This window comes from Athene cunicularia (genome assembly GCF_003259725.1).
Source record: "Athene cunicularia isolate RWA chromosome 2 unlocalized genomic scaffold, athCun1 chr2_part1, whole genome shotgun sequence".
Taxonomy (NCBI): domain Eukaryota; kingdom Metazoa; phylum Chordata; class Aves; order Strigiformes; family Strigidae; genus Athene; species Athene cunicularia.
The window spans coordinates 129,303,516-129,331,015 of NW_020799095.1; the positions used below are offsets into that span (position 1 = coordinate 129,303,516).

The 27,500-nt window shown below is 37.9% G+C and overlaps 1 protein-coding gene across 1 annotated transcript; it reads left to right on the forward strand.

Moving 5' to 3' along the window:
• On the forward strand, positions 1 to 26,798 carry PTDSS1 (phosphatidylserine synthase 1; the record flags this gene model as incomplete). Its single annotated transcript, XM_026841497.1, has 12 exons — positions 1 to 115; positions 1,653 to 1,697; positions 4,512 to 4,636; positions 7,664 to 7,822; positions 11,299 to 11,450; positions 13,416 to 13,557; positions 14,493 to 14,605; positions 16,053 to 16,118; positions 20,257 to 20,356; positions 21,415 to 21,483; positions 22,005 to 22,074; positions 23,364 to 26,798. Coding segments are annotated over 12 exons (1,266 nt in total), but the record flags the coding sequence as incomplete, so codon positions are not given.
• Between the last annotated feature and the right edge of the window lie 702 nt (positions 26,799 to 27,500).

Genomic DNA, 27,500 nt, shown 5'->3' on the forward strand with positions numbered 1-27,500 from the left:
TCTGATGTTGTCTATTTCTTCAGGGATGATTCTGTCCCAGAGGATAATATTTGGAGGGGTATCCTCTCTGTGATTTTCTTCTTTCTAATCATCAGTGTTCTAGCTTTTCCTAATGGTGAGTAAGGTTTATACTGCTTATACTTCACTTTTTGTAACATGTGAATTTCTCTTTATTGCCACTATGTTTATTTTGATTTTTATTAAAGTGCCACTTATAAATGTTTTTTTTTTTTTCTTTAGGCTTTTTAATTCCTTTATGTTAAGGAACAGTTTAAAAATGGGTTGCAATCATACTGAGTTGAGATAATGGTGAAATACAAGTTATTTATAGCTTCTGTGTATCTAACAAGGAAGTCAAGTTTTCAGAATCTGTGTCTCTATTTGTAGGTACACAGTTGCAACTCAGATTGCTAAGTAATGATGCTGCCAGATAAGGATCTCCTTAAATAATGTTTAAAAGGACTCTACCTCAGTGTGTTTTAACAGATGTGTCAACCTGCAAATTCTCAGAGAAATAACACCTTATATAAATCACACTACCAGAAGTTAATGATAGAAATGGTTGAGTCACGTAAAATGTATAACCACAGTTGCTCAGTAGAAATTAGGTTGGACAAAAATTTTGGTAACTGTGTGAGGATCATAAAGTGCAAAAAGGTAGAAACACTTGTGTGACATTTAATTCTATGGAGGAAATGCTGTCTTACTGGTGTTCCAGTTTTTTTAAAAAAATAATTTATTTTTAATTTTTACTTATTGCCATCAGCAAGAACATAATTCTTGTCTCGGGTCTAAACTGTCTGAGGATTGACAGCGTTCAGGAAAAAACAGTGATTGTGCTCAGGGCAGCTTTGTAGTTTAGAGTTGGGATGTATTTTTTTCTCATGTTTTAAAAGTTATTAATCCATATTTTTCACAAAGCACTTCCTGAAAAATTGAATGCCAGGGAAAAATGAGCTTTATGTATACAGTGGTGAAAGAGCACTCTGCAGTGTGTGCTGAAAGTACTTGTTCAGCCACTTCTTGCTACTGAAAAGTATGATTCATGCTTAGAGGTTTTCCAGTTTCACTAGACTTACCTCTTCTGCTTTTCACATTAATTGAGAGATTTTTAATCTATTAAAGTCAGTTTATTAACTGGCTCTAAAGTAAATGATACTGACACTGGTAAAGAGCATAGGTATCTTGCTTCTTGTCAGATATATGATACTGAGTTTGGAAGTTTTAGGAGGCCTGTTTGCTAACATTTCATGGTCATCTGAAGGCTAAGGACCATGTTTCTTTGCTAACATATAGAAATTTGTATTTGATGACTTAATTGAGAGCAAGCTGTGTGTGAGCTGTGGTCTAGAAAGCAGATCAAGAGATCCTCTGGTGACACCTGAGATGTATCTGCTGAGCAAACAGCGTATTGTTGTTCTGGAAACAAGTACATAAAAATAATTGAAAAATTTGCCTGCACCCTACTAATTTGCAGACTCATTTTCTCTCTGAAATCTGTTTTTACCATGTCTTTTTTAACATAGAGTCCCAGCATTTAGGTATAGTACATAGTTTGATGGAGAACTTATCTGTGTTTATGTGAGGTATACTCAGATTATGTGGTTCTTACTGACATGTCTTTTAGTAGGCTTTTTGTTTACTGTCCACAGGACCCTTTACACGTCCCCACCCTGCAATATGGAGAATGGTTTTTGGTAAGTTTTAAGTTCTCTCTGACTTTTTGGTCCTTCTGCAGGACCGGCCATTTTAACTTTCAGATTAATGGAATTGTCATGATACATAATTGTGCATCAAACTTGTGTGCATGTCATTTCCCTGCCACTTCTGAGCAGTTGTTTATAATCTATTCTTAATCAGGTTTGGGAATGTCATTGTATTTACTTTGTGTCAGGATGGTGTAAATTAGATCACCAGAAAGGGATCATTCATTCTGATGCTCTCTGGTTTATAGTTTGTGTTTGTGCTTCCTAATCTCCTTCCCCCACACCCTTCCTACTGCCATCTCTTCCCACCACAAAAAAGTTTGGGCTTTTTATAGCTGCGGCATATATCATCTGACTTCCAATTAAATGTAGTGCTTCTTTATTGGCAAAATATGCTATTACTATATTAAATTGTATCATGGTCTAGTTTAACATCCATTTATTAATATTCTTAACATGTATGCATTAATATACCAAACTTACAATTCCAGCAGAAATACCTATAAATACTAGTTTCATTCATAGTTTGGAAAAAAATTTTATTAACTAGAGAACTTATTGAGTGAAATCCTGCTCCTTCAACATCTGAATTACATGACAAAACATAAGGAATTTTATTTTGAAATAATTAGGAGTACACAGAGCATATCCTAGACTTTAAGCATACTTGCAGAGAATTAGGTACATTTGATTTAAAAGCTTCTCTGTTTCTTTTTAAGGGGACTGTATGTTTCTCTCTCCTGCTGTCTTTATATAGCTAAAAATAAGTAGCCTCCCAAAGTAGCTGATTACTCATCTGTTGACATTGAGAGGATACTGCTGATTAGATAGTACTCAAAGAATCCTGCTTCTTGTGAAGTTACAGAAACACAGGTCCTACTGCTCATTTCAAGTTTAGCAAATGTACACTAAAAGGTCTTTCTCAGTGTTAATACTGTTGGAGCTTGATCCCCTGTACTTTTGGGAAAAAGCTGCATGCAAAATCAAGAGCAACATTTTTCCCTGCATAATACTGTTTGTTCTGGCATGGCTTATTTAGCTATGCTTGAAGTCTTGGACCTATTCAGTAGATGAAAGGCAGGAGTAGTGTGTCCTCAACATCTCAGGATGCACCCTTGCCTTCAGGCTGTACTTCTTGTAGTAGTTTGGCATCTGTTTACCTGATGTGTTTTTAGGGTGTACTGTAGAGGACAGTATATATACTGTCTGTTCACACATTTGTACTTGAATATAAGTTGTTCTTTAGCATACGCTTGTTTTGCCAATTATTAGGCCTAGCATAAAGGACACAGCCAGCATGAAGATGAACCAATAACCAGATTGTATTTGATACAAAAGGGTCAGTACATGAGTGAGTGCTGGGGGTCTAAACAAGTCAGTCAGATTATACATAATTGACATAGATCCCACTGACCCCAACAATGACACCGCACAACCAACAATGGGTGGAATAAATGGTGAAATACGGTCTCCCATAGAAGGGATGGGAGACAGAGTCAACAAGCTAAACACAAGAATCTCTACACAGCCCAGGTTTACAAAGGCCAGACCTGATTGGAGCCCAATCCCAGGGAGGCAGGAGGTCCTTCCCCAACAGGGAACTCTGCAAAGTGCCTCCACCTCACAGACAGACACTGCCCCTTCCTGCAAGTGGTCCCAGCTTTTATCCCTAAGTGGGACACCTGACCTTTGTTTACTTAATGTGGGACACCTGGGGCTCATTTACCCAATGGCTCTCCCTGCAAGGCCGGCACCACCCTGGAGGGAAGCCTAAAGGCAAACTCACCCCCACTTTGTGAAGGGCTGTGGGAATCACCCTTATGTCAACCTTAATTTGGGGCTTGGGGTTGAAACCCCAGCATTTCAACACTAGGGATTAATAACACCTGAGTTCTGGTTATAGTTTAAAAATAGCTTTTTAGAATTGCTGTAGTTTATTTTGGGTAGCAGATACTAAGTTTATTCACATTAATCTTTCTGCCTTTCATGACATTGCTGCAGGATACAACTAAGTTTGAGTGCTAGACTGTGTAAGTGGTGTTGGTGTTTCTATGCCTCTTCCAAATGTGGTCTTAGATATCTGTGAACTTGTGAATAAAGATGTGCTCCCAACAGCAGCTTCATCTACCCACAGATCTACAGCTAGGACTCTAACTTCTTAAAAATTCTAATTAAAAAAAAAAACAATCAGACATTGGGACGAGAGACACAATAGTCCCAAATGCAATAGTGTTTCATAACTTATAACTGTGAAAGCAAATCATAATCATCTATATAAGCTTCAAACAGCAAATTTTCCAGCTCACAGAAGTAACTCAATCATGCATTAGTTTATAACTAATCTTTTTTTACTAGCATAGCTCAAAATTGCCAGGTGGGATCTTTGTTGAAATCTGCATGTAGGTTTAGGGGCCTACGCTAGTGAGACCAAGAATACTTAAAGCAAAAGGGCAAAGCTAATCCAATCCTGGAGTCCTAATGTATCTCTTACTAAAGAGCTTCTTGATCACAGCCTTGTACTATTCCTGTCTAAACTGATCAGACTGATTTTTGCTTTGACTGTATTCATGCAGTTGAGCATGTATTCTATCACTTGAAGCAGGAGGTGATATGAAGCATGGAGTGCTCAGAGATTACCATCTGACTTGGGTCTCAAGCTTTTTTTACATGTAGCCACTGTATGTAGAAAACTTGTTTGTGTAAACCGGGCATATATAGAGCATCAGTTTGAAAGCAGCTGTTTGGACGCTGTGTCCCAAGGAGTTCTGTGAGTGAACATGGTTCTAAAGCTGAGTCTTTTTGCAGGTCTCAGTGTGCTCTATTTTCTGTTCCTGGTGTTCGTGCTTTTCCTTAACTTTGAGCAGGTAAAAGCAGTGATGTACTGGCTGGATCCTAATCTTCGATATGCCACAAGGGAAGCAGATATTATGGTATGTATCCATGGCACTTTACTGGACATCTACTTTAGATATGTTTTACATGAGTGGGAAGGGAGAAATCTGAATTTGCTGACATGAGCAGTGCAAGTTTGTGCCTGTATTTGTGTGTTAACAAACCTTTTATGTCAACTGCTGTTTCTTTACTTTGAAATCAATTGTGAAAAACAGTATTGTATATATTCTTTCTAATGCAGATGTTCAAATGGGTGTGCAGTGAGCAGTGTGAGATATGTTTACAGTGGGGTGGCTTTGGATTCTTTTAAATAATAGATGTGAGCCTGGACACTGAAAATAGACTTACCAAGGTAGCATCTAAATGAGGCCTGTATGGTGTGTGTCCTTGGGATCAGGCTGGGTTTTTTTGATGCCACAATTCTACAATCAAAGAACTTTGGTCTTGCCTTACTACTCTGAGCTTAGTACATGACTGGTATGCTACTGAGTGTGTGGAAATCCAGGTATAGCAACTGCAGGGCTCTGCTGCCTTCCAGTCACCCAGCTAAGTGCTGGTGCTATTACCACTGGGAAATTACTTCCATACACCATGATCTGGAGTGGCACGGAAAGCCAAGCTTCTTGTTCTGCCTGTTGAGCAGCTTGCGGAGTTTTGAATAGAGACAATGTTCCCCTTCAGGTGAGGACACAAGCACAGGGAGTTGAGGTAGTAAAAGGAAGTCCAGGAGAAGTATGTGAGGTGTGTTGGGAGGCTGGCAGAAGAGAAGGTGAGCAGTTGAGTACCAAGCAGAGGAGGGTTACTGCATGGAGAGGCAAGAGTTGCCAGTCTCGTCCTCTTCACTGTTGAATCAGATTACTGTGCACTACCTGGCCAGTGTGCTCCCTTGCACCTGAGTTTGCACATCTGCTCACTGTGGTCACCTGTTGTATAGTAGGTGCTGTTATCTGACTCATGTCTCAAGTAAGGAAATTCACTGATTGTCTGGCAAATAGCAATTTACTGCATATACAGGCTACTGCACCACACCTAATCAGCAGTGACTGCAAAATTCTGCCCTGTAGCACATAAGAGGGACTGGAAATCTTTACAGAGCAGTAAGCTTACATTAGCTGATTGACAGTGAGGGCTGCACACAGGCTCCTTACCTGGAAAATGCTGGATGCTTCAGGTGTTGCACCTCAGCTGATCCGCAGTATGTGTTTTGCAACTCCAGCATCCAGAGCAGGGCTATGACTTTCTGTTCTGCAGGAGGCTGTGGTGGTGGGGAGGCGTGGGCAGCCTGATGTTAGGGTGGTGGGAGGACACATTGCTAAATGGAGCATGAGCATGGGGGTTAGCAATGTTGCTGAGCAACAAAAGGGAGCTGAGATGAGGAGTCGGTTGGTAAGTCAGATTCACCTGGTTCCCCTGTCATTTAAGTTAGAAATAGATTCAAGTCAGGGGAGGACTAGTATTACTGCTGGCATAGAACCACAGTACAGCAGATTCCCTGACTGTAGCAGTCAGTGGAAACTTATGCTGTACTAGTTTGAAATCCTAATACTGTCACTTGAAGTTGGAGTAAATTTTTAAAGTGCAACAGTAATGAAGGCTGCAGCTTGTTCTCTTGCACAGGCCTGTCAAAGTTGCTTGAGTATAAAAGAAAGTTCAACGCATTTCACTGATTGGCAGAGCTGCAACTGGAAAGATGACATAGAGTGGGGAAAAAGCCCCAGTAAAAATAAAAATTAAAGCAAAAAAGCAAGAGCCCTGAAAAAACACTTTTGGAGTAACCTCATTGTGTTCACTCATCACAGTTTCAGGTACCATGGTGTAGCTTGAAGCCTGCATTGGGCGTTCTGTGCTTCTCATGCTGGCAAATGATCCAATTTCAGATCTCTTCGGGTATGTGCACTAGAGCTGCAGATCTGCTATCCTTAGGACAGGTGGTGCAACTTTCTCTGAATGACCAGCAGCACTGGCATGTGTGAGAACCGAGGCTTTTACTTCAGGGAGCACCAGCAGTAGGGGTTACTTACAGTTTCATAGTGGGACTCAACTGCCTGCTGATAGAAGTATTGGTATGAAATTGTGCATTCTTCTCTTTGGAGACCAGGATTTAAATCTTTGTTGCTGTCTCCTTTTCAACTCGATCATGGTTTGTTTGTGCAGGATTAGTGATAGTTCTGGCCTGAAAGAGAGTACTTTCTTAATTCAACAGCAGTGCTGTGTTGTCACCTGCAGGTGGCAATCTATATTTTAGGAGGGTTGGAGAGCAGAGATTTTCTTAAATGTGTGTTTCCAGGTGGGAATAGTTCAGTTTGTGCCCAGTGATGAGTCAGAAGCCCACAGATGCAGCCTCCTGATGGCATACATTTTTTTTTTTGGTTGGGCAGTGATTTCTAGCACTTGCTCTACAACATGATGAGAGAACACATTTCCTTTGTTATTCATGATTAGAATATTAAGTAATATGTCACTCATCTATGACAGAACAGTTGCAAGTTCTTCTTTGTTTTATTAGTTCAGCCCCGTGACCGAACTTTCTCAATATGAGTGTGTTCTGTGAAATTACTTTCATGAGGAAAACAAGACACAAAATACTCAAATGAACATGGGGATGAGTAATGTAACATCACAAACCGGTGAAGATGAGCCACATCTGAACACCAGACAGCATGAAAATGGCAAAAGGTGGTTATTTCGAATTAAGTCCCCAAAGAAAAGCAAATAACTATTTTATGGCGTACTGTTTGCTGGCTTCATCATTATTAACTTTATTTCTCCTGCTGTTCCTCTGTCACATAAGAAATACATGCTCCTTCAGGCACCAAGGTCTATTCTACCTCCCTTTAAATGAGAGCTGTATTGTGATGACACTGAGTCTTCTGAAAGTTTTCCTGCAGAGTTTAGAAGGACAAAAAAGTGCAATAACTCTTATGTGAATATCCTTATAATTTCAGTCTTATTGCACTGGATAGAAAGAAGTTTCTTCATTCTTGTGTTCCTGAAGTTGCCTGTTGATTGAGATTTTTTTTTTGTGGTGTGTTTCTTTTTGTTTGTTTGTTTGTTTTCCTTAACAGGAGTATGCTGTGAACTGTCATGTTATCACCTGGGAGAGAATCCTCAGCCACTTTGATATATTTGCTTTTGGGCATTTCTGGGGCTGGGCTATGAAGGCTTTGCTGATCCGCAGCTATGGGCTGTGCTGGACTATTAGCATCACCTGGGAGCTCACTGAGGTAGGCCACCTATTTATCTTAATTATAAACAAATGTATGAGACTTGAATTGTTCTTGAGGGGAAGTGTGAATGTTACTAGAAGGATGACTCACTAGTTCTCAGTGTAGATTAATGTTTTAAGCTTTATAAACCAGATGAGTGATTGATGCAGTTGCATTAGTGGACAACAGCAAGCTGGGGTTTAGTTAGGTGATCTACTACTACTTGAATTGGAAGGAACTCCAGGCCAGCCTTATGGTGCCATCCATGATTTGGTTTTCTGCTGTTATGGGAGTCAACATGCATGCTACTACAGACATTGACTAATATTTCCTGATTCAGAGCAATTGTTCTCCTTTTTCACCTTGCAGTATCTGTGATGTACTGTTGCAATCCCCTTACCCCAAATACAACAGTATTGTGTTGTGTGTAGTCATGATACTGTACAGTGAAATAGAGTTGAGGGATTCCTGAGGAGAGTGTGAGGACCCATGAAGAGAAGTCTGTATGGAATGGCAAGACACCATTTGGTGTGTTGTTTCCTGTTGTAAGGCCTGAGTGCATAGCTCTTCTTTTGTTAAATTGTACCCTATAAGCCTAGTTTATTCATGTTCACTGACTTAAAAATGTGACACTTTTTTTTTTTTTTTTCACTAGTCCTGGATCTAAGCTAGTTCACATACAGTGTAGTCCCCTGCACCATGGTTTGGAGGGCCACTGACTTAGTTTTCTTTACCACAGTTCTCCCAAGCACATGCTGAAGTCATTTGACTGTTGGCACTTTCAAAGCCTGTTTTGGATTAAAAAAAAATACAGACACTTGACTTGATTATGTCAACTGTCTGTTACTTAGACTGCAGGTCCTTATTGATAGATCTGTTTTAAGAATTCAAGCTGATTAATTGCTACTCTAAATAGTTTCATCTGCATGTAACCTAGAGCTTGATTAGTAGAATATGTGTCACCTAAAATCCAAGGATGTGTTTCCATAAAAATGGGTTTAATTTAATTATATTCTTTGATTGGACAATTCAGAGGGAAAAAAAAAAAATCCAATTTCTATCAGGTTTTGGGGCAGCATAGTCTAACCTGTCACATTTAAAATATTAAGTGTAGACGTAAACACCTTAATTTAGTCTTTAAAATTGTAGTTTCCTGTAGAGCTTGCCATCTTGTGAATGTTTGGCTCATCTGACAAGGCATTTGTAATTCAGAAACACAGATAAGGATTTAGTTGTCAAAGTCAACTTCTGGGTTTTAAAATACTGGTGCCGTGAGTTCCTTTTCAAAACATGTTTTTCTTCTGTGGCATTGAAGGATACACAGTTTTCTAAGCTATTTTGAAACTGCTTAAGATTGGGATTTCACAAGTACCTATCCACTAAAAACAGCTTTGCTGTTTGTACTCAATTTTTTTTTTTTTTCCCTCTGGAGAAGAATAAAGTTGGATTTGTTTCACATGCACTCTTATCATTCAGCTGATCATCACACAACCATCGTCTTCAATTTGAAACCGCATGGGGTATCTAGTATTCCCTGTTGTTGAAAGGCAGGTTATTGGAATGGACAGTGTGTTGGGTAAGGTTCAACATATAGAGAGGTTATCACCACTCAAATGGATTTTTAATGAGTTAGTTCAGAAGAGTCATTAGAAACCTACAGAAGTTACTGGGGCAGTTACATAGGGATTTAGCTGTGCCTCTCCTATTAGCATTAATGGATTTCAGCTGGCTCCCCATTCTGAAATGGGACACTTGGCTCATGCTCCATACTATCAGATTAAAGTTGGGATGCAGGTAGACCTTGGTCTCTCATTCTGAGAAAACAGCTAACACTTTCGAGATGGTCTGGGTAACACCTATGCTCTGGGTTTTGCTGCCTTATATGCAATTTTTGGTGTCTTTGGCTGTATCATTGCAGATTTTGATTCATAGCCCAATGCTCCTTTCAGGTTAAATTAATTTATATAACATGAAAGGGAAAATGTAGCAGGATAATGAGCAACATGGTATAGTTTGGGTCCTGAAGAGAAATTAAAATTTTAATTTTATGCAATTTGAAATTACCATAGCCTTGTCAAAGTAAAACAAGTTGCTTTGATAGACTTTTGCAAGAGTTTTTCAAAGGAACTGTCATTGTCAATAAATGGACCAGTATTCATTCTTGTTGTATACAGAAATAATTCTTGTTCCTTTTTCTACATCTGATTTTTTTTCAGTATTTTATTTATACATTTGTTAACAAAAGATACTTTATTACAAAATCATACCAATCTTCCACAGACACAGTGTATGTACATTAAGTGACAAAAATTGTACTGTTTTTGTGGAGGTAAGAACATTCTTTAGTTTTCTATGTGTTTTGTTATGCATCTTCTTGAGTATTCCAAAGGGATTGCTTAACACATGGCTGTCTTTGATTTCCAGTCTACTGCTAACTTTTTCAGTTTACTTTTGGTGTTGCCATGATGATTTTTTTGTTTGTTTGTTTTTGGTAGAAGAGAGAATACAATTATCTTAAAGAATGAGATGCTCTGAGTCCTTTTCTAGCTCTCAGTAAATTATGTCTGTATCTTGTCTTAACTTTCACTCTGTCAAAAGTGTAAAGTCACCAGATGTATCTGTAAATATGTTTAATTGCCTTACGGATGCCTTATAGTGGTCTTCAGTTGAGTATTCAGAAAGGAACAGATTGCTTGAGAGGTAAATGATTTGTGCGCTTTCCAGTGGAAATCTTAAAGGGACCGAATATGTTTTGATATATCCAGATGATGTCAGCTTTTCAGTCTGATGTTGGTTTGTTTCTGGCCTGTTTTCCAGGAGCTTCATCATAAAAGTACCTTCATCATTAGTGCTTAGCAGAGACCAAGCAGGAAGGGAGAGTGGAATATCCTCTTAACTTCTTGAGCCATTCTGGATCAAATATAGCAGCAAAGCTTGTAGTGCCTGAAACACTGGTGAACTCTTAATATTTTTATTCACTAAGCTTCCTAAAAATAGTAAATGAAAGAAGGAGTTTTGAAATAGAACAAGTCTTAAGTCCTGAGCTCCAACATGCTTTAGTATTTACAGTTGTTACAAATACATCTGTTCTACTTAACTGCATCTTGTTGTTTAGAAAATGTACTTCTTAAAACTGTTTAGCAGAAAATAAAGCAAAGATTCTCTTCAATTTTTTTTTAGACCACCAGCCACCTTCTTTTTTCCAAGAAATGCAGTAGTTTTCCTTGTTTCATGCATTTCTACGAATGTTCTGTGTATCACCTTTGAGAGGCAAGAGCTGCATAATATCCTTATATAGAGCATAGCCCCAACAGGGAATGGTAAGAAGGAAACCTCTCATGTCTTGTGTGGTTTTGTCCAAGGCTTTCTGAAGTTAATGGAAGGATACCCATCAAATTTCAGTGGTGGCTCATTTTTTAATGTGTACTTAAAAAGTGAATTTATATCGGTTTTGTACTGTTCCTCACCCAGAATCTTTTTGCTGTATTCTGTAGCTCTTCTTCATGCACCTTCTGCCTAATTTTGCTGAATGCTGGTGGGATCAAGTCATTTTGGACATCCTGCTTTGTAACGGGGGTGGCATCTGGTTGGGCATGGTAGTTTGTCGTTTCTTGGAGATGAGGACCTATCACTGGGCAAGCTTCAAGTAGGTCTGAATTAAAGCTTGGTAAACATTGTTTGATGTTATAATATTGAATTCATTTCCTTGGGAGATAGATCTTTTTGCATATGTAAAATGCATGTGGTATAGAAATAGCATGCAATCTGTATGTGCTAACAATGCTGTAGATTTATTTTAAATGTTAAAAATCCATCTCATAGTAATGCTACTGTACAGCATATATTTGTAGATACGATTTTATATATATAATTTTCCTTTGTAATTTAAGTTACAAGCATTGATGCCAAATGAAAATATAAAGTAATAAAGCTATTTGCAATTTCAGTTTTTGTACAAAACTTTGAAGAAGGCAGTGAATAAAACAAATGGTAATTATTTTCTCATTATGCAATGCTTTTAAACTAGATTTAGGCTCATCTTGATGAGGCGTTAGTGTGGCAATCTGTCAGCACTAGTTGCAATTGCAGAATAGGAATAAGTCTGATTGTACCTGTGCTGTGAATTGCCTTACCCCATTGCTGACCCTCTAAAATAAATGGAGTAATTGCAAATTTAAAACCCACTGGTTGTGTAAAAGGGCAGCAGCTTGTGGCCTAGTAAGTATCAGTTCCTAGCTGTCCAGGTATGGTTTCTTCCATTGTTTTTTGCCCCTTTCCTGCCTTCTTCCCTGCCACTTGCTGGCAAGCATGGTTATCTGCATGTTACCAATGGTATAGATGAAACAGGATCAAATATAATTAATTGACAAAGGATATTGCCTTGAGAGATGGAAAACAAGCCTGAATCTTGACTTCCAAATTTATACCCTACACAAACTTCTCTTCATTGCTTTCTTTCCTCTTGCTCTGAGAACCATCCAGCCTTCAGTCTCAATTCATTTTTCCTACATTTCAATTCAGGAGGAATAATAAGCATTTGATGGTCCCTCTGATTTTAGAGAGTTCACTGAAAGTTAAAACAGCAGAGTATCTATGGCGGGACTAGTCTTTACTTGCCTTGTGGAATAATTTTTCCTCATGTTCTTTTTAATGCATGAGTAGATATTGTTGGATCTTTAATATGAAGAGGAGCTGCATAGAATGAGAAGCTTTTGCTTATGCCCTTTTGTTTTCTTTTTGCATTGAATAAACACAGATCTTAAATATCTAACATAACCTAAGATCCCACTAGCCTAAAAATCTACAAGTATCAGAAATGTCAAATCTGAATCTCTTTTTTCTTGTCCAGAAGGGCTAGGGAAATAAGAGGGTGAAAACTGACTTCTAGCCCTGCTAGTCTTCCTTCAGAAAAGAAAACTCTTGAGTTTTTCTTAGTTTCCCTGTCCTTTGGATGCTGTTGCTCATCTGAATTAATGTTATCAAAAGCAAGAACCAGTAACACATCTGTCAGATGAACCTCCATTCACATCCCCTTTCAAAAAGGAATTCAAAAGCCTCTGGCTTTTAACAATGCTATCACATCTCTCTAGAAGATTCATGTGCATCTAATATCAGAACAGCAGGGGTTGTGTGGGCTGGTAGTACAGTATTTTCAAACCTGTGGAGCCAGCCCCATATACAATTAATGAATAATGTATCTGACAGATTCCTGAAGGATTGATGTCAATGAGCTATAGAACAAGTCTTTGGGAAAAGAGCAGTGGCAGCATAGCCTGGGAAGAAATACCCTCTAGATTTTTCCATGGGGGTTGCAGAATCACAATCCTTGTTTCTTTCCTTTATGGAGAGAATGATAGATATGTTTTGTAGTTAGGTACTGACTGAGGATAGAGGAGAGTGGGCTTTCATAGCAGAATGCACCCTGACTGAAATGCTTAATAGATTATATTTAATTCACCCTTGTCTGGTACACAGTTGTGTCTGTGAAGATTTCTGCTGTCCAGCAAAAAAAGTGTGATTGTTCTGAAATATCAGTAACGTGGCTATTGCTTTTTTTTTTTTTTTAACTTGCATGTTCCTTGTATTTATTCCAGCCATTTTCTTTTTCTAGGGACATTCACACGACCACAGGGAAAATCAAAAGAGCTGTATTACAGTTTACCCCAGCCAGCTGGACCTATGTCCGCTGGTTTGACCCTAAGTCCTCATTTCAGAGAGTGGCTGGAATCTACCTTTTTATGATAATTTGGCAGGTAAGAAATAAATTCTGTGAAATCAAAGCTTCCATCAGCTCAGTTACTTATTGGCTATGTTCAGCTAGAAGATACTCTAATGCAGTGTATGTCCATCATTGAAATACACAGTTAAATGAATTGATAATACAGAATTGGACATGGCATTGTTCAGGGAGTTACATGATAGTTCAGGAGTGTAATTACAGAATCTGTGGAAAAAAACCAAATGTTACAGATTGCTGTACTGACCATCAGATTATTCTTTGCAATTGATACAGTTTTAGAAACTGCTAGACAGTGGAGTTTTGGGTTGGGTGGGGTTTTTTTGGTTTGGTTTTGTTTGGGATTTTTTTTCTTTCCCATTGACTATTGGATGGATCAGTGATACTCAGAATTCTGGCCTGGATCTAGCAAGACTCCACAGTATGTCCCAACTGTTTTGGCGCTTCATTATGCAAGCGCTAGAATGCTAGCAGACCTCACTAAAAACTTTTTTTTTTAAAAAAAAAAAAAAAAAGTTGTTGAATTTAGTTTTTAAAAGGAGAACTGAAAGTTGATTTTTTTTTTTTTTTTTAATATATGATCTCTTCTACTCCTCTACCAAATTTGCCTCAGTCATTCGTACCTGATTTAGGATATGAAAGTTATCAGAAGACCTCTGCAGTGTGAATTATTGTCTGGTCCCTTAATGGGTTTCTGGAAAAGAGAGAAAACATCTTCATAGAGGTGTTGTAGGGGAGAATTCTTTATTTTACTAGTATATTCCTTGCTTGTCCTGGAGCAGGAACCTTAGACTCTTTAAATCCTCAATCTAAACACCAGGGCTCTAGGAGAGCATAATTAGCTTTCCTTCCCTGTTTCAGTTTTCATATGAGTCTTTGCACATTTTCTATAGTAACTCATTAAGAGTTATGTTAAGTTGAACACTATCAACTAACTTTTTTTTTTTCTAGCTGACTGAGTTGAACACATTCTTTTTGAAACATATCTTTGTGTTCCAAGCAAGCCACCCTTTAAGCTGGGGGAGAATTCTCTTCATAGGAATCATTACAGCGCCAACTGTAAGGTAATTTTGTACACTTTAAAGTAGCTTGTCATATAGACACCTAAGAGCTGTGTATAGCTTGTGAATAAGTAAGCACATTTCAAGAAATTTTTGCTTTTGCCACCATGAAAAGCAAAACAATCATCACTTTTCAATAAAGTGTATTTTCTGCAAACCAATAAGGTAAAATGTATATAAATATCTGTTTCCATAGGGATGCAGTCTGTTCCATCTTCTGTTTGTATAGCATCTTCATGTTTTGTGAGTTAGCTCCATGTGAAAGTATCCAAGTTGATGAGTCAGGTGCTCACAAGTGTAGATGAGGAAAAATAGAGCTGTTGTTTTTTCTGAGTTCCTTACTCTGTTTCTCTACAGCAAATGTTATGTTAAAAAAAATGATACTATATTCTGAGTAACAGAACAGTATATATGTTGTGTTACCAATTTCACAGAAACATTAACATGCTTTTAATCATGCACACTATCTCACATTGTTAGTAGAATCCCGTTAATTATTTTTTTCTATGACATAACTGGAGGTAGACAGAATGCACACAGTTCTGTAGTTAGAGGCAGGGAATTTCCCGTTCCCATTGATGCGTAAAGTGATGTTACCTTGGACAGTTAAATGGCAGCCATGCATTGGTTTATTCCTAAAATATAGCTGTTAGTGTCTCAAGTTATGTGCAGTGATTTCACACTGTTAGTTAAATCACCTTGATCATCTTATAAGCTCCTATATTGATGAGCTCTTAAGTATTTTTATGACACTTGCCAACCTGTAGAAGTCTTTCTTCTTAAACAGTACAAGGATCGTTGGATTAATAACAGTTGTCGTCCCCATCTATCAGTGGAAATCAGAAACTGAGAAAAGGAATTTTGGTTCCCCTTCTTCAGAATTTCCCTCTCTAAACCCTTAAAATTTAGGAACATAAAGAACAGAGCAGAATGGTCTCCAGCAGTGAGAAATTCTACTCTGTTCTCAAAAGGAAAACATGCCAGTGGTTAGAGCCGTCACCCAGGGTGTGGAATAGCCATGTTCAGTTTCTTTCAAGATTCAAACCCACATCTCTCAAGAAAATGCAATTGTTAGTAAATTAAAGAAAAACTGTGGAAAAAGGGGGTTTCTCTTAATTCTTTAAGCTGTTGCACTTTTCCTAAAAGAATTGGAAATTCAGTGGAGAGGCAGGAGACAAACATGTAGCTTTGTTAGCCTGCTAGTTTGAGTACTTTCCCAGTCTTTGCTCTCAGGATTTTCTGTGTTGTTTCAAGCTATTCGATCTATCCGATCATCTGTCCTACTAGAATTGAAACCGTCTGGTAGACATCCAGCATGATTGTGTATGATTTTAACCATCAGCACTTAATTTTCTGTATAGATACATTTGTAACATAAGCTTGTTTTCTAAATGTAAATACTGTGGGGACTTTCAACTTCATGGACGAATTTTCTTGTTTCCCTTCTCAGGCAATACTATGCGTACCTCACAGATACACAGTGCAAAAGGGTGGGAACTCAGTGCTGGGTATTTGGGTAAGTGTTCTTGCTGCATTCTTGAAGCTCTTGGACAAGCGTTAAGTTCCCAGCCTGGGAATAGGCTTGGCTTGAAGCCAGTCCTTGTCTTCTGTTCTTTATACTAAAAAGAACAGTATGGAGAGATTTTCTGGTTTTTGCAAGTTCAGAGGAAAGGAAAATTTTGTATTTGGAGGTAGAACATGGGAAATGATGGAATGAGAAAGAGAAGAACAGAAGGAAGAACTAGAAACTGCTGGATAAAACTAGGCTCCTTCAAATTAGCATTGGCCTTGCTGCCCATGTTGTCAGTCAGGTGAGAAGGATAAAGCTTTTGCCTCTACTACTTGCCTGTCATCGGAGCAGTGTTTACCTGGCCATCAAGGTGGGCATTGCTTCTCTTAGCAAAATCACAACAGAAGACACTGAAACAAACCATGGTAATCAACTATTCTGTTCTCAAAGAGGAAAAGGAATAATACTATGAACAATGGTTACCTTGGCTACAATCACTTTCAACGTGTCTCTTGGAGGAGACCTTTAAATGAAGAGTTTGCACGATTGCTTCTGTGAGAACTTTTCTGCGTGGCTTGACTAAAATATACTGCTTTGGAAATCTGAAGCATATATACTATTGTAGCTTTGTAAAAGCTTCTTATGAGCAAGCACTGGAATAGTGTCCCTTTTGATTTATGACTTGGAAGATTATCAATGGGAAAATATAAAAGATCCTAAGTCATGTCTTAAAGGAAAAAAAAAAAAAAAAAGGAACTGTTCAAGAATCTAATTTCTGATGCCAAAGATTTTAAATTAAAACAGCTATTTCATTCTCTTTGTCAAGATTAGCGTATGTCTTATTTCCAGAATTGTCTGAACAATTTTTGTGTTTAATAGAAGAATCTATTACTGTTTTAAATTGGAATAGCATTTCAGTGAGCCATAAAATACTCAAATCTAATTTAGAGGCAGTGCTTTGACAAATATATCTTACCTTTACTGTTAGTCTTAGGGATGTTGCAGAATTTTAGGAACAGTGCTGGGCTGGAAGACATGTTTCTAGGTGCACTGCACCACCATAAAGAATGCCCCTTTCTCAGCATTTGAGATGAGAGCAGAGCATGCTGCAATGTAATTGAAGGGATTTCTACTCTTATTTTAAATGTACCCTGGAGAACATGACACATGTCTCCTTGGGTTTGGCTGGGCTTAAATATTCATCTCTTCAACTGTCTTAGCACCTTCATGGATGAATCTATTACTGTCTTCAACATCCAATGGGCATGCAAAAGTTAGTAACTCTTCTTGTATAGTTTAACTGGCGCTGAGTAGGAGTTAATAATATTTTCTATAAGCCTAAACTTCCTTACTTAGGGAGGATCCCCCTCCTGGAAACATGCATTAGGATTCCTAAAGGGAGCCTGTAACAGGGAATTTTTTTTTTAATGCTCATGGCAGAGTAACCTCTTTGTCACTGGTATGGATGGTGCTTTAGTACTGAAGATAACTAATCGTACAATTAATATGACTACTTAATTTACAGTTAAAATCAAATAACCTTGTGTTGTTTGTGCATAAACATTTTAGTAGTTACAGGTCAAGAGTATTAATATTTTGGAGTTATGCATTTGAATACAGACATGTTACTGAAATCTGTATTTAAATGATTAGGAATTGAGATGTTTACATGAAAAAGGAAATGTTCTCTACTATAGATGGTAAATTCAGAGTCTTATAGACTATAATTCTGTAATTTTGGGGGAAGAATTTTCAGGTTCTGCATTAGAAATAAAGGAAGATGAATTTCTGTTTCATCCAAGAGAAAGAAAGTAAACATATTCTTTGGCAATATGAAGGGAAATATGATGCTGAATGTTTGCCTTCTGACTCTGAAAAATTGTGAAGATTACAGAAACCGTTGTCCTTGGTTCAGAGCTCTCATTGAGCACATTAATGTCATATGTCAATAAATAATTGCCCAAATATTTCTTTACTATCGCATAACAATAACTGCAACAGAATATTCATCTACAGTCTGATCTAATTGTGGGAGATGTGTAAGTATTCTTGATACTGCTTACTTCTGTATTCTGCTAGAAAAAACAGAGCAACACTAGGAGTTCCTGTTGTTGGAAAAGCAGCACTGTTCTGGTAATTTACTGTCCAGAATATAATTTCTGAAGCAATTAAAAGCAAGTATATACAGTATATATCTGTGGTGATCAAAACACACTTTTAAAGGCACTAATTGAATTTGTAACAGCCTAACCATGAGAATAGAGTGCCTTGCTTTAGTATGAAACTGTGTTCTTTGTGACGGGATGTGTACTGTAGCATCACTCTCAGTGGATGGACAGTAAGTGATGTAAGGCATTAACAAGGCCAGTGCAACAGCTCTGTTGAAAGTTGCATAATTTTTCATTAAGATGAAGTCTTTCAAAAAGGAGTGTCTGGTAGGATGTAACAAGACCATTTTGACTGAATAAAAAAGTGTCTTTAGTTCTATGGAGTATTCTCATCACCTTTCAGTAGGACATTAACACCTTTCTCTGTTGGCATTCTTCTGTCTTTTGATTTACCACTTTAACTGTAATAGCTGTCCTGTTGTACAATGCACTTAACCTGAGTATCCTTGACAAAAATAATGGAAAGAATGTATAAATGCTGCACAAACAGCTGTATTGCTTTTTTGAGTCCTTGAAAATAGCCCATTGTTTTGTTTTACCTTTGAGTATATCATACCCTCATATGTTTGTTTCCTGATAGTCATCTTTCTGTTCCTGCTGCTGTAGTTCAGTTTAATTATTTTAAAATTTTTCATCTGGATCAGTAAGAATAATATAAAACCAAGAAAGAAAAGTAATTTGTGACCCAACAGAGTTAACACGGATCTCAAGTTTTTACTAACATGCACCTCATGAATTTGCAGTATTGGTCAATTAGGTATTAATTCCACATTTTTGGCCCTGCTCATCAAGCTGCAAATCTCATTAGATGGTACAGAGAAAGCCTTAATTTATTATTTGGACCAGGACCATCTCTGCAATACCAGTGGTTAAGTCACACACACATCTATCCTCCTTCTTTCATGGGGGGAGCTGGGTCCTGTCTGCCAGGCAGCAGAGCTGATTTTGGCAGCTCCCTGGCTGTGGGAGTGCTGGTAGGGAATGTGTCCTGCAGTGTCAAGCCTGGAAGACCAGAACACTTGACCCTGGTGTAAGTGTGCCTACACTTTGAGCAGTTTTCATGCATGTGCTTAATAGTCTTCTTCATTATTTACTTCAGCTTGAGAAAAGTCAATTTTCTATGCTTTTGTTGCATCAGTAACATTTCTACACTTGTATTCATTAAAACTATGTAATTTTGTGTTCAGGACCACTACAAACTAAATATATTTCTGTAGCAGCTGATGGAAGCTTTGGATTCATAACCCCTTGTTTCACACCAAGTGGTGGACAAGCCTCCATAGCTTTGAGCCTGAAAAGGTGTAAACATCTGGTAACTGGGAAAGAGCTGGAGATACTTGTTTTGATTCTTACAATGCTGGAGAGGAAAGTAAATACTGTAATTTTTCCTCTTGCATTTCTCCTAAAATCCTCTGATACTGTAATGTGGACCTGAGTTTACACATAAACCTGAGCAAATGCTTGGATTCTCAGAGAATTTGACATTGTTTCATGTTAATTCTCTCATTGAAATGCATCTGAAGCAAGCAAAGGAGCCTATTTAGAATTGTAGTAAATTTACATCCAGTAGAGAAATACCCAAAGCTCAGTTCTAGTTCATCCAACAGGGAGTCTGTTGGTTGTTCAGCATGGAAAAGAAATTATATCTGATGAGGGCAGAAGCACAGTGGTGGGTATAAAAAGGAATTATCTGCTATTGGCACACACTCCTGCTTGTTCCCTGGGCAAAGAGAGGCTCATAGAATTGTGAACTGCTGGTCAATCACTTTTTGTATGCTGTTTATGCCAAAGAAAAGTTTAAGAAGAAAAATAAATTTTTCCAAAGAATTTCAGTTAATGGTGGTGTTGGATGTGTGTGCTCACTAGAGTAGGGCTTGTTTAGCGCTGACAGTCTGAGGTCTGTGTTGTGAACATGGGAGTTAAAATCTTAGTGTTTGTAACCACTTTTCCCCCCCCCCTCTTTCATTTACCCACAGGGTTATTGCTTTCCTTGAAGCTATTGTGTGCATAAAGTTTGGACAGGATCTTTTTTCCAAAACACAAATACTGTATGTTGTGTTTTGGCTTCTCTGTGTGGTAAGTGAAAGATTTCTCATGTGAGACATAAAGCATGGCAAAAGCATTGAGAGCATCTAAATAGCTTCCTCTCTGGAACATTGGCAGCCAGGGATCGTCGTGAGGGAATGCTGGTAAAGAGCTTTGTGCGCGTCCTAGAAAAAGCAAATGCTAGGTTGTTTAGGACACATTTTGAAGGAACTAGAGTAACTTTTTTTTCATATTCCTTGACATAGCAGAATATAGCCACTTTACCAAGTGCTTAATAATAAAACAAACGCTAGTTATAGGGCACGCTATTGCTATGGGAGAAAATGTCGGTTCAAATGAGACTAACTTCGGTGGTGCTTGCCATAGTGCCCACTAAAACGAACAGGAGTTAATGAATAGCATTAATAAGTAATGCATGTTGTTTCACATTGAAGTCTTACAACTACATGGACAGCCCTGCTTTATCAGGCAAAGCTCTTCTTGCTCAGCCTGCAGCTTTCTGTACTTCAGTGTGATTACTGCAAATGCACCATGAAATGCCCATTTTCTCACAGTAAATGGATGTTTGCCTTGCCAGATTTGTAACTCTGATGCCAAACACATTTTTAATGGTCAGTGAAAAATAAGGCATTTATAACAGGCTGACAGATAAATACTTTGCTCTTCTAACTGGGAACGCAATTTGAACAGGTGATAGGGAGTCAGAATTTTTTCTCTTATTTAGCATGACAATTTTATTCCTGAAACTTCAGAGGAGGAAAGTATTGAATTGCTTCCTGGATCAGAGCACCACAAAACCAAACATGTAACCCATCTGGAAGCATGGGGCAAGAGAGAAGGAGAATTTGTTTGGGTTCTTTTTTCCCGGGCTGGTTCCTGATAATATACCTACAAGTGTCTACCAGCTGCCTTTGTATGTACCTTGAAGTTGAAGCATGAGTCTCATCCTGTCAAAAGATGCAGAGAGAAACAGAGCATGATAGTCTCTGAATGTGCCATCTCCAGAGCCTCTGAGATCTTGAACCAGCAAGGAATTTGGAAAATGTTTTATGGATTATTTTTTCTTTTTCTTCTCTTCCTTTGTTTAGGCCTTTACAACTTTCCTGTGTTTATATGTTATGGTTTGGTATGCAGAATGCTACGGCCACCGAGAAAAGGTACTTTAATAGGAAACCTGGTTTTGTTTTATACCAGAGTTAAAACTACAGTGCTTCTAGATATTAGAATTCTTTACCAGAGCTAGTATAAATGGTGATGAGGGGGGATGGTCTGGAGTCTTAACTGAAGTCAATAGAAAGAACTCTGAATTCAGTGGGCCTTGGACAGATCCCAAATTACACTGTGGTTTCTAAAGAATGCTGTCCTCTTAGTTACTCAAAATGAAGCTGTAATTTTAGCAAAGCATTCAGGGATGAATGGTTAGCAAATGTTCCCATTGTACAGGTGGAATGCTAGGGGAATATTAAGAATACTTGGTTACACAACAAATCACGTGTCAAAGGGTGAGTTCTTATTGTATCATCTATGTTGTGCCTTCTAACTAAGAAGGGAAAAGTCCTAAGTACTGGCTGAATGTTTTATGAGGATTTCTGCCACAGTTTACAAGTCCAATTGCAAACAGAAGTGCTGATCACAAGAACCAGCATCCCAATGACATGTGTCCTTATTGTTTTTGCAGACCTTATCAGAAAGTGAAGACAGCCCATACAGTCCAGATGCTTCTTGGCTTCATTCTAAATTCAGTAGAGGTACTGACACTTTTGCACCTATATTCTTGAAGTGGTAGCATTAAGGCTCAGTGGAACTTGAGGAACTTACCTTGAAGACAACTGGACTTATTTAAACATCCCTGCAGGAGCTATACAGATCAGTCATCTGTAAAGCTATTTGGCTTTACTGTCTTTTTTCTTCTAACTCTTGGAAATGTGTTTATTTTTTAATGAAGCAACTGATTTTTTTCTGCCTCTATTCCAGACTATTCTTGTAGGTTAAGGGCATAATGCATTGCATAACTGTTACCACAGGTTTTCTCTCTGAGCATGACATGTTTGATTTGAAACAGATGAGTGTGAATTGTGCTTTTATTCCTGCTTGTTAAGTAGCAGTCAAGAATGTGCCCTGGAGCTTTTGTTCTTACTGTCATTTCCCTAGTCAATGTAGTGCTGATGGTCATGAACAGCTTTCTCTGTGCTAAGCAAAGGCAGGCTCCTTCTCTGACTTCTTTTCCCTACACTAGAGGTCAGTTAAATTACCTTTGTTAACTCTTCATTGTGGTCTTGCTTATTTAACAAATATTGAGATTCACACCTGGAAGTTACCTCTTTCAGAGTTTATGTTCCAGGTGTTTGTATCATTAAAAATATTTATTTATCATATGCTTGAAAAGCACCAACAGCAGACCTTCTTTATATTTCATACATTATTTTTCTGGATGATGTTATTAGTTTATTCTCAGTTTAATAAATTTGTGGATTTTTATATTTTGGAGAAAAATTGCTGGCAAAGTTTTCCCTGTTTATATATGCAGGATAAGTCTGGCAAAGCAAATCTTTCTTTGACTTTGTTATGTCACTGATTACAAGCTTCAGCCTCTTTCATGTTTTGCTCTTGAATTCTTGTTTCAGTCCCCATTGTCTCCCTCTGCTTTTTCAGAGTCAAACATTGTCTGTCATATGAAAGACTGAGACAAGGATCTGTTACCTCACTTCATAGTTCTTAATTTCTGATAGTATTACCTGCCAGTAATAAAAACATGGAGTTTTAATTATTGGTGGCATTTAAAATGGAGGATGCTTCACCACTATATTCTGCTGCAGCAAAGTTCTGATTTTTTTTTTTGAGGAAGAATTTTGCAGAAGTCTTTAAAGAATTGCTTTTTTTTCTTAAAAAAAAAAGGCCACTAGATGGAGTACGAGTATCAACCAGTTTGTATAAGCCTGAAATAATCTGTACTGTAAACACCGTAGCTCTAGAAATCCTTAGTGTCTTTTAGACAAGAGCTTGCCAATGTCAAATATAAATATTTATTTCTCAGCAGGTGCTGAAAATAGTCCACCAAAACATTCAGTCAATAGTGAAAGCCATTCATCTAGAAGGAGGAATCGGCACTCCAAATCAAAAGTAACAAATGGAATTGGCAAGAAATAAGAACGATCTCTGAAGATACCCTACTGTATGACCAGAGGTGACAAAGAAAATCAGACCTGGCTCTGAATTTCCAAATGGAAGATTGATTTTTAAATTTCAAAGTTAAAAAAAGAGGTGTTGAAGAAAAAGATGATCAAGATGGAAGCACCAGTGTAGTGCAAATCATAGCCTGCTGACACTTGCCATTCACTGATTTAAATCTAGTTTCTTCAGCATGTGGCATTAAAAACTAATGAAGAGTATGCTGGAAAGAAAAGTAATTTTGTCATAGCAGGTACGTCCTGTTCTGTGTTCAGGTGTTGCAAGTGCATTTTTAATATCTTAGTTGAGGACTTAAACACAAAGGTTAGTAAACTGATAATTAGTTGCCATAGTTGATTGGATATTTTTGTTTTGTCTTACTGTGGTTTTGTTTTCTAGAAGAGTATGTAATTCTTTGACTAAAAGCAACTTGGTCCTTCCTTCTCAGTCTCACAACTAAACTTTTCTATACAACAGTTAGTAAGTATTTAAAATTTCCATACTTGTATCCATCTGCTTGCTTTTATGTAAAGGCCCTTTAGACCTGGTGACAGGGTTTTCCCAGTGAAGAAATGGGTCCAGGTTTCTTGTAAAGGATGTGAAATTGATCTTCAAACACCTTTGTTGGTTTGGTTTCTTTTTTTTGTTCTGCATTGTCCTTCTGCCTAATTGTTACACATTTGATTTTTAAGTTTGTAAAATATTTACATAAAAACCTGCTGCAAAGTAGAGGGCCATGCCTCCTGCCCCTCAGACAGATGTCATGTCATTTAATTGTTTTTCCTCCTTTACTGCAGTGTGTTTTGCATCTTCAAGTGGAAATATGTCGCTTTCAACTGTGTCACATAGTGTACAATGTTTCTTTCTACTCGCCTCTTAATTTGCCTCTGCCTCAGCTGGAACTAGAAATCCCAGTGTCTTCAGACTGATACCAGAAACTGCTTTGAAGGCTCTGATGCCCTACTAAGCCTGATGATAAGGCAGGGCTTTTTTTCTGTAGTGGAGTTGCTTTCTAGTTATTTGTGAAGGCTTGCTGTAGTCTCTGATGTCTGAGAGGCAGCATGATATTACTGTGACATACCCCACTGCTTTGGTATTTGCTATCATGTAGTCAGATACCTAACAGCAAAGTCATTCTTTCTTGCAGGTTTTTTCTGTGTGTTTTTGTTTGTTTGTTTCGGCTTTTTTTTTAATGTATTAATTCTGACATCTAGCAAAGTGGGTAATTCTCCAGCAGTGAATGTAATGATTAAGTCAAGAGGTAAACAATCAAGAGCAATCAGTTCCTGTATTTAGTTATCAAAATGTTTTTGTGCCAATTAGATTTTGGGATTTATGGGGTTCAGAGGGGTAGATAGTTTAAGCAAGGATAAGTAATACCCATTAGTCACTTAGTCTTCATAAGAAAATAGGATTTCCTTTTCCTTTGAATAATATTACTGTGATTTGCCACAGGCTAAGTACTAAAAAAAAATGCAGCAGAGACTTTATACAAGTGTATGATACTGTAAATAGAAAAAACTATCCTGTGTAAGCCATTAATTCCTATGTGCCACAGATTATCAATGTTTTCAATGCACTTAAGTGTTGCTGCTGAACTCCTCAGAGGCCCTTCATTTCCCACCCCCCTTTCAATCAAAGAAAGTGTACAACTTGGGAAGTAACATAGTAGAAGCTGCTATATCATCATTGCTACAGTGACATTAAATGTTACATGAGAAAAAAATGTTAAGAAGACTTTCAGGCTTTCCTAGGACTACTTGGGTTTTGTTGATACTGTAGCAGTTCCATATTGCCTCCTTATTCATAATGTACTACATATTGATGAATGTATTTGTAGATTTTTTTGGATACTGAAACTTGTTACTTTTTTATTTTATTGGTTAATAGCTCAGTTTGTGTAAGACTGAAGAATGGCACTGTAAATTTTCTATCAATTCAATACCAAAGCAAGAGATTTGAAGTCTAATGGTTTAGATATTTAAGTACTGTGGTTTTCAAAGGTGAGAGCCTGTTTTGTACTTGCAAGGTATATACACACCAACTATGTATACACAGCTTACATGTGTAAGCGGACGTTGAAGTACAATATCTACTTGCCTGTGGGGACAAGCACACATTTTGTAAATGCAGACCTGGTGCTCACACTGCTGAAGTGCACCCTAAAAATATTGGAAAGGCAACTATGAAGTGTCATCTTTTTGGAAGATGACTTCTGTATTCTATTACAACAGCTTGGCCTTGAAGAAATGTTGTTTGACAACACCTTTAAAAGTATTTCTCATTAAGTCTTTTTACTTTAATTTCTTGTGTTTGGTTGGGGTTTTTTTGTTTGGTGTTTCTTTGTGGTGTTTGTTTGTTTTTTTTTCTTTTTTACTACTTTAAAAGAGGGATGGCTACGGAGAGGGGAAACTTAAGTAAACTATTTGAGTGCTGCTTGGAAAATGGCACTTTGTGTCTTCTGTCAGCAGCTCTGGTTGGAATTCACATGTGGTCTCACAAGTCCTCCACTGACTAACAGCTGTATTTTCAGCCCCATCATTTTGGATGTGAGCTTTGCACTGGCAGGCATTGGAAAGGTGCTTTTGATCACTGCTGTAGAATTAGTGATCTCAGTTTTGTCATTTCCTGCGCTATTGCTGAATTCTGTATGTGTGTAACACCTACAATGACAAATCGCAGAGCTGTTTAGCACAAGCATCCACGTATGAATTCTGCTGCTTGAACAGTATTTTGTAACAGTCACGGATGCACTGTCCTGTTTTTAACTACTTGTTCTGTCACAGCCTCTCATTCCTACTTTTCTGCTTCTGATGTTCTTTCCTTTCTCTGTCCTCTAGTGATCTCCCCTGCTGCTATGGAGAGATCTGAATTGGCCCTCCAGAGGCTGTCCATCAGTGATGTCAGTCATTGAAGGGAGGCTAATTTGGGGCAGCATGGTGTAAGCAGAGGGTAGTGGCAAGAACTTTAAGGAGTGGATTAAACAAAAATGGAAAGCTTTAAAATGCAGGTATACAGTGAATGAGAGTCTTGAGTACTGGAGTCCAGTATTAAAGCTGCTGCATAGATCATGCACCACATCTAATTAAGTATTTGGAGTGTGATTTCAACAAATGCTTTTGTTACTCTTCTGTGAAGATCATCATTTGATGTTCCAGCTGTTAAAACTTTAATATTTTTTACTTTGTTACCACAAGAGGACACAGATGTTACCATGTATTTAATAGTTTTGAATAGAGTTGCTCTGTATTGATTGCAAAGTATTGTATTTTGCAATAACTCATTAAATCAACCCATGTCACCAGTATGTGTGTTTGTCTGTACCTGCAAGGCATAGGAAATGATTACATACTGCCTTTAGAGGCTATTACCTTTTATTCTATGTAATTGCATGCTGACAAATGCAGTGGTTCCTGAGCAGCCTACAGTGCACACTAAGGTTTTGCTATAATTTACGCCTTCTGAAGTTTCTCTAGTGTACAGGTTAAGTCTTGTCTTAATTATTCTTTTTGGACTTGTTTTACTATTGGATGGGAGAGCTGAATGGCAAGATGGTCTCATGACAGCCTTTCAAAGAAGAAATGAGACTTCCTGTAGAAGAACTGCAAGGCAGGCTATCAGCAAGTAAGATTCTGCCAGTATAATCGTGTCATTGAGTATCAGAATCACTTTGCTTTGGCTTCTACTGCTGCCATGGCTTCCACAAAACCAGTTTCCAATCGGTTTTGTACCTAAAACCTATTGTGAGCTGTTGATTTGCTCCTCTGCTGTTGGCAGTAGCCTGATGACTAGTGCATAAGGAAGCATGGCTTTCCCTTTTTCCTCAGTTCCTTCTTTCTACAGGCATTGAACACTGAGACTTTTTGCCTTGCTGAGAAGGGTTTTTCTTCATCATGACTTACCTTTTTGAATACTGATATGTAGAGAGCCCATAAATTCTGAGGCTATAGTAAAATTTGGAATAGCCAATTCTTAAGCTTGTTCATCCTCTGGGAAGAACAGTTGA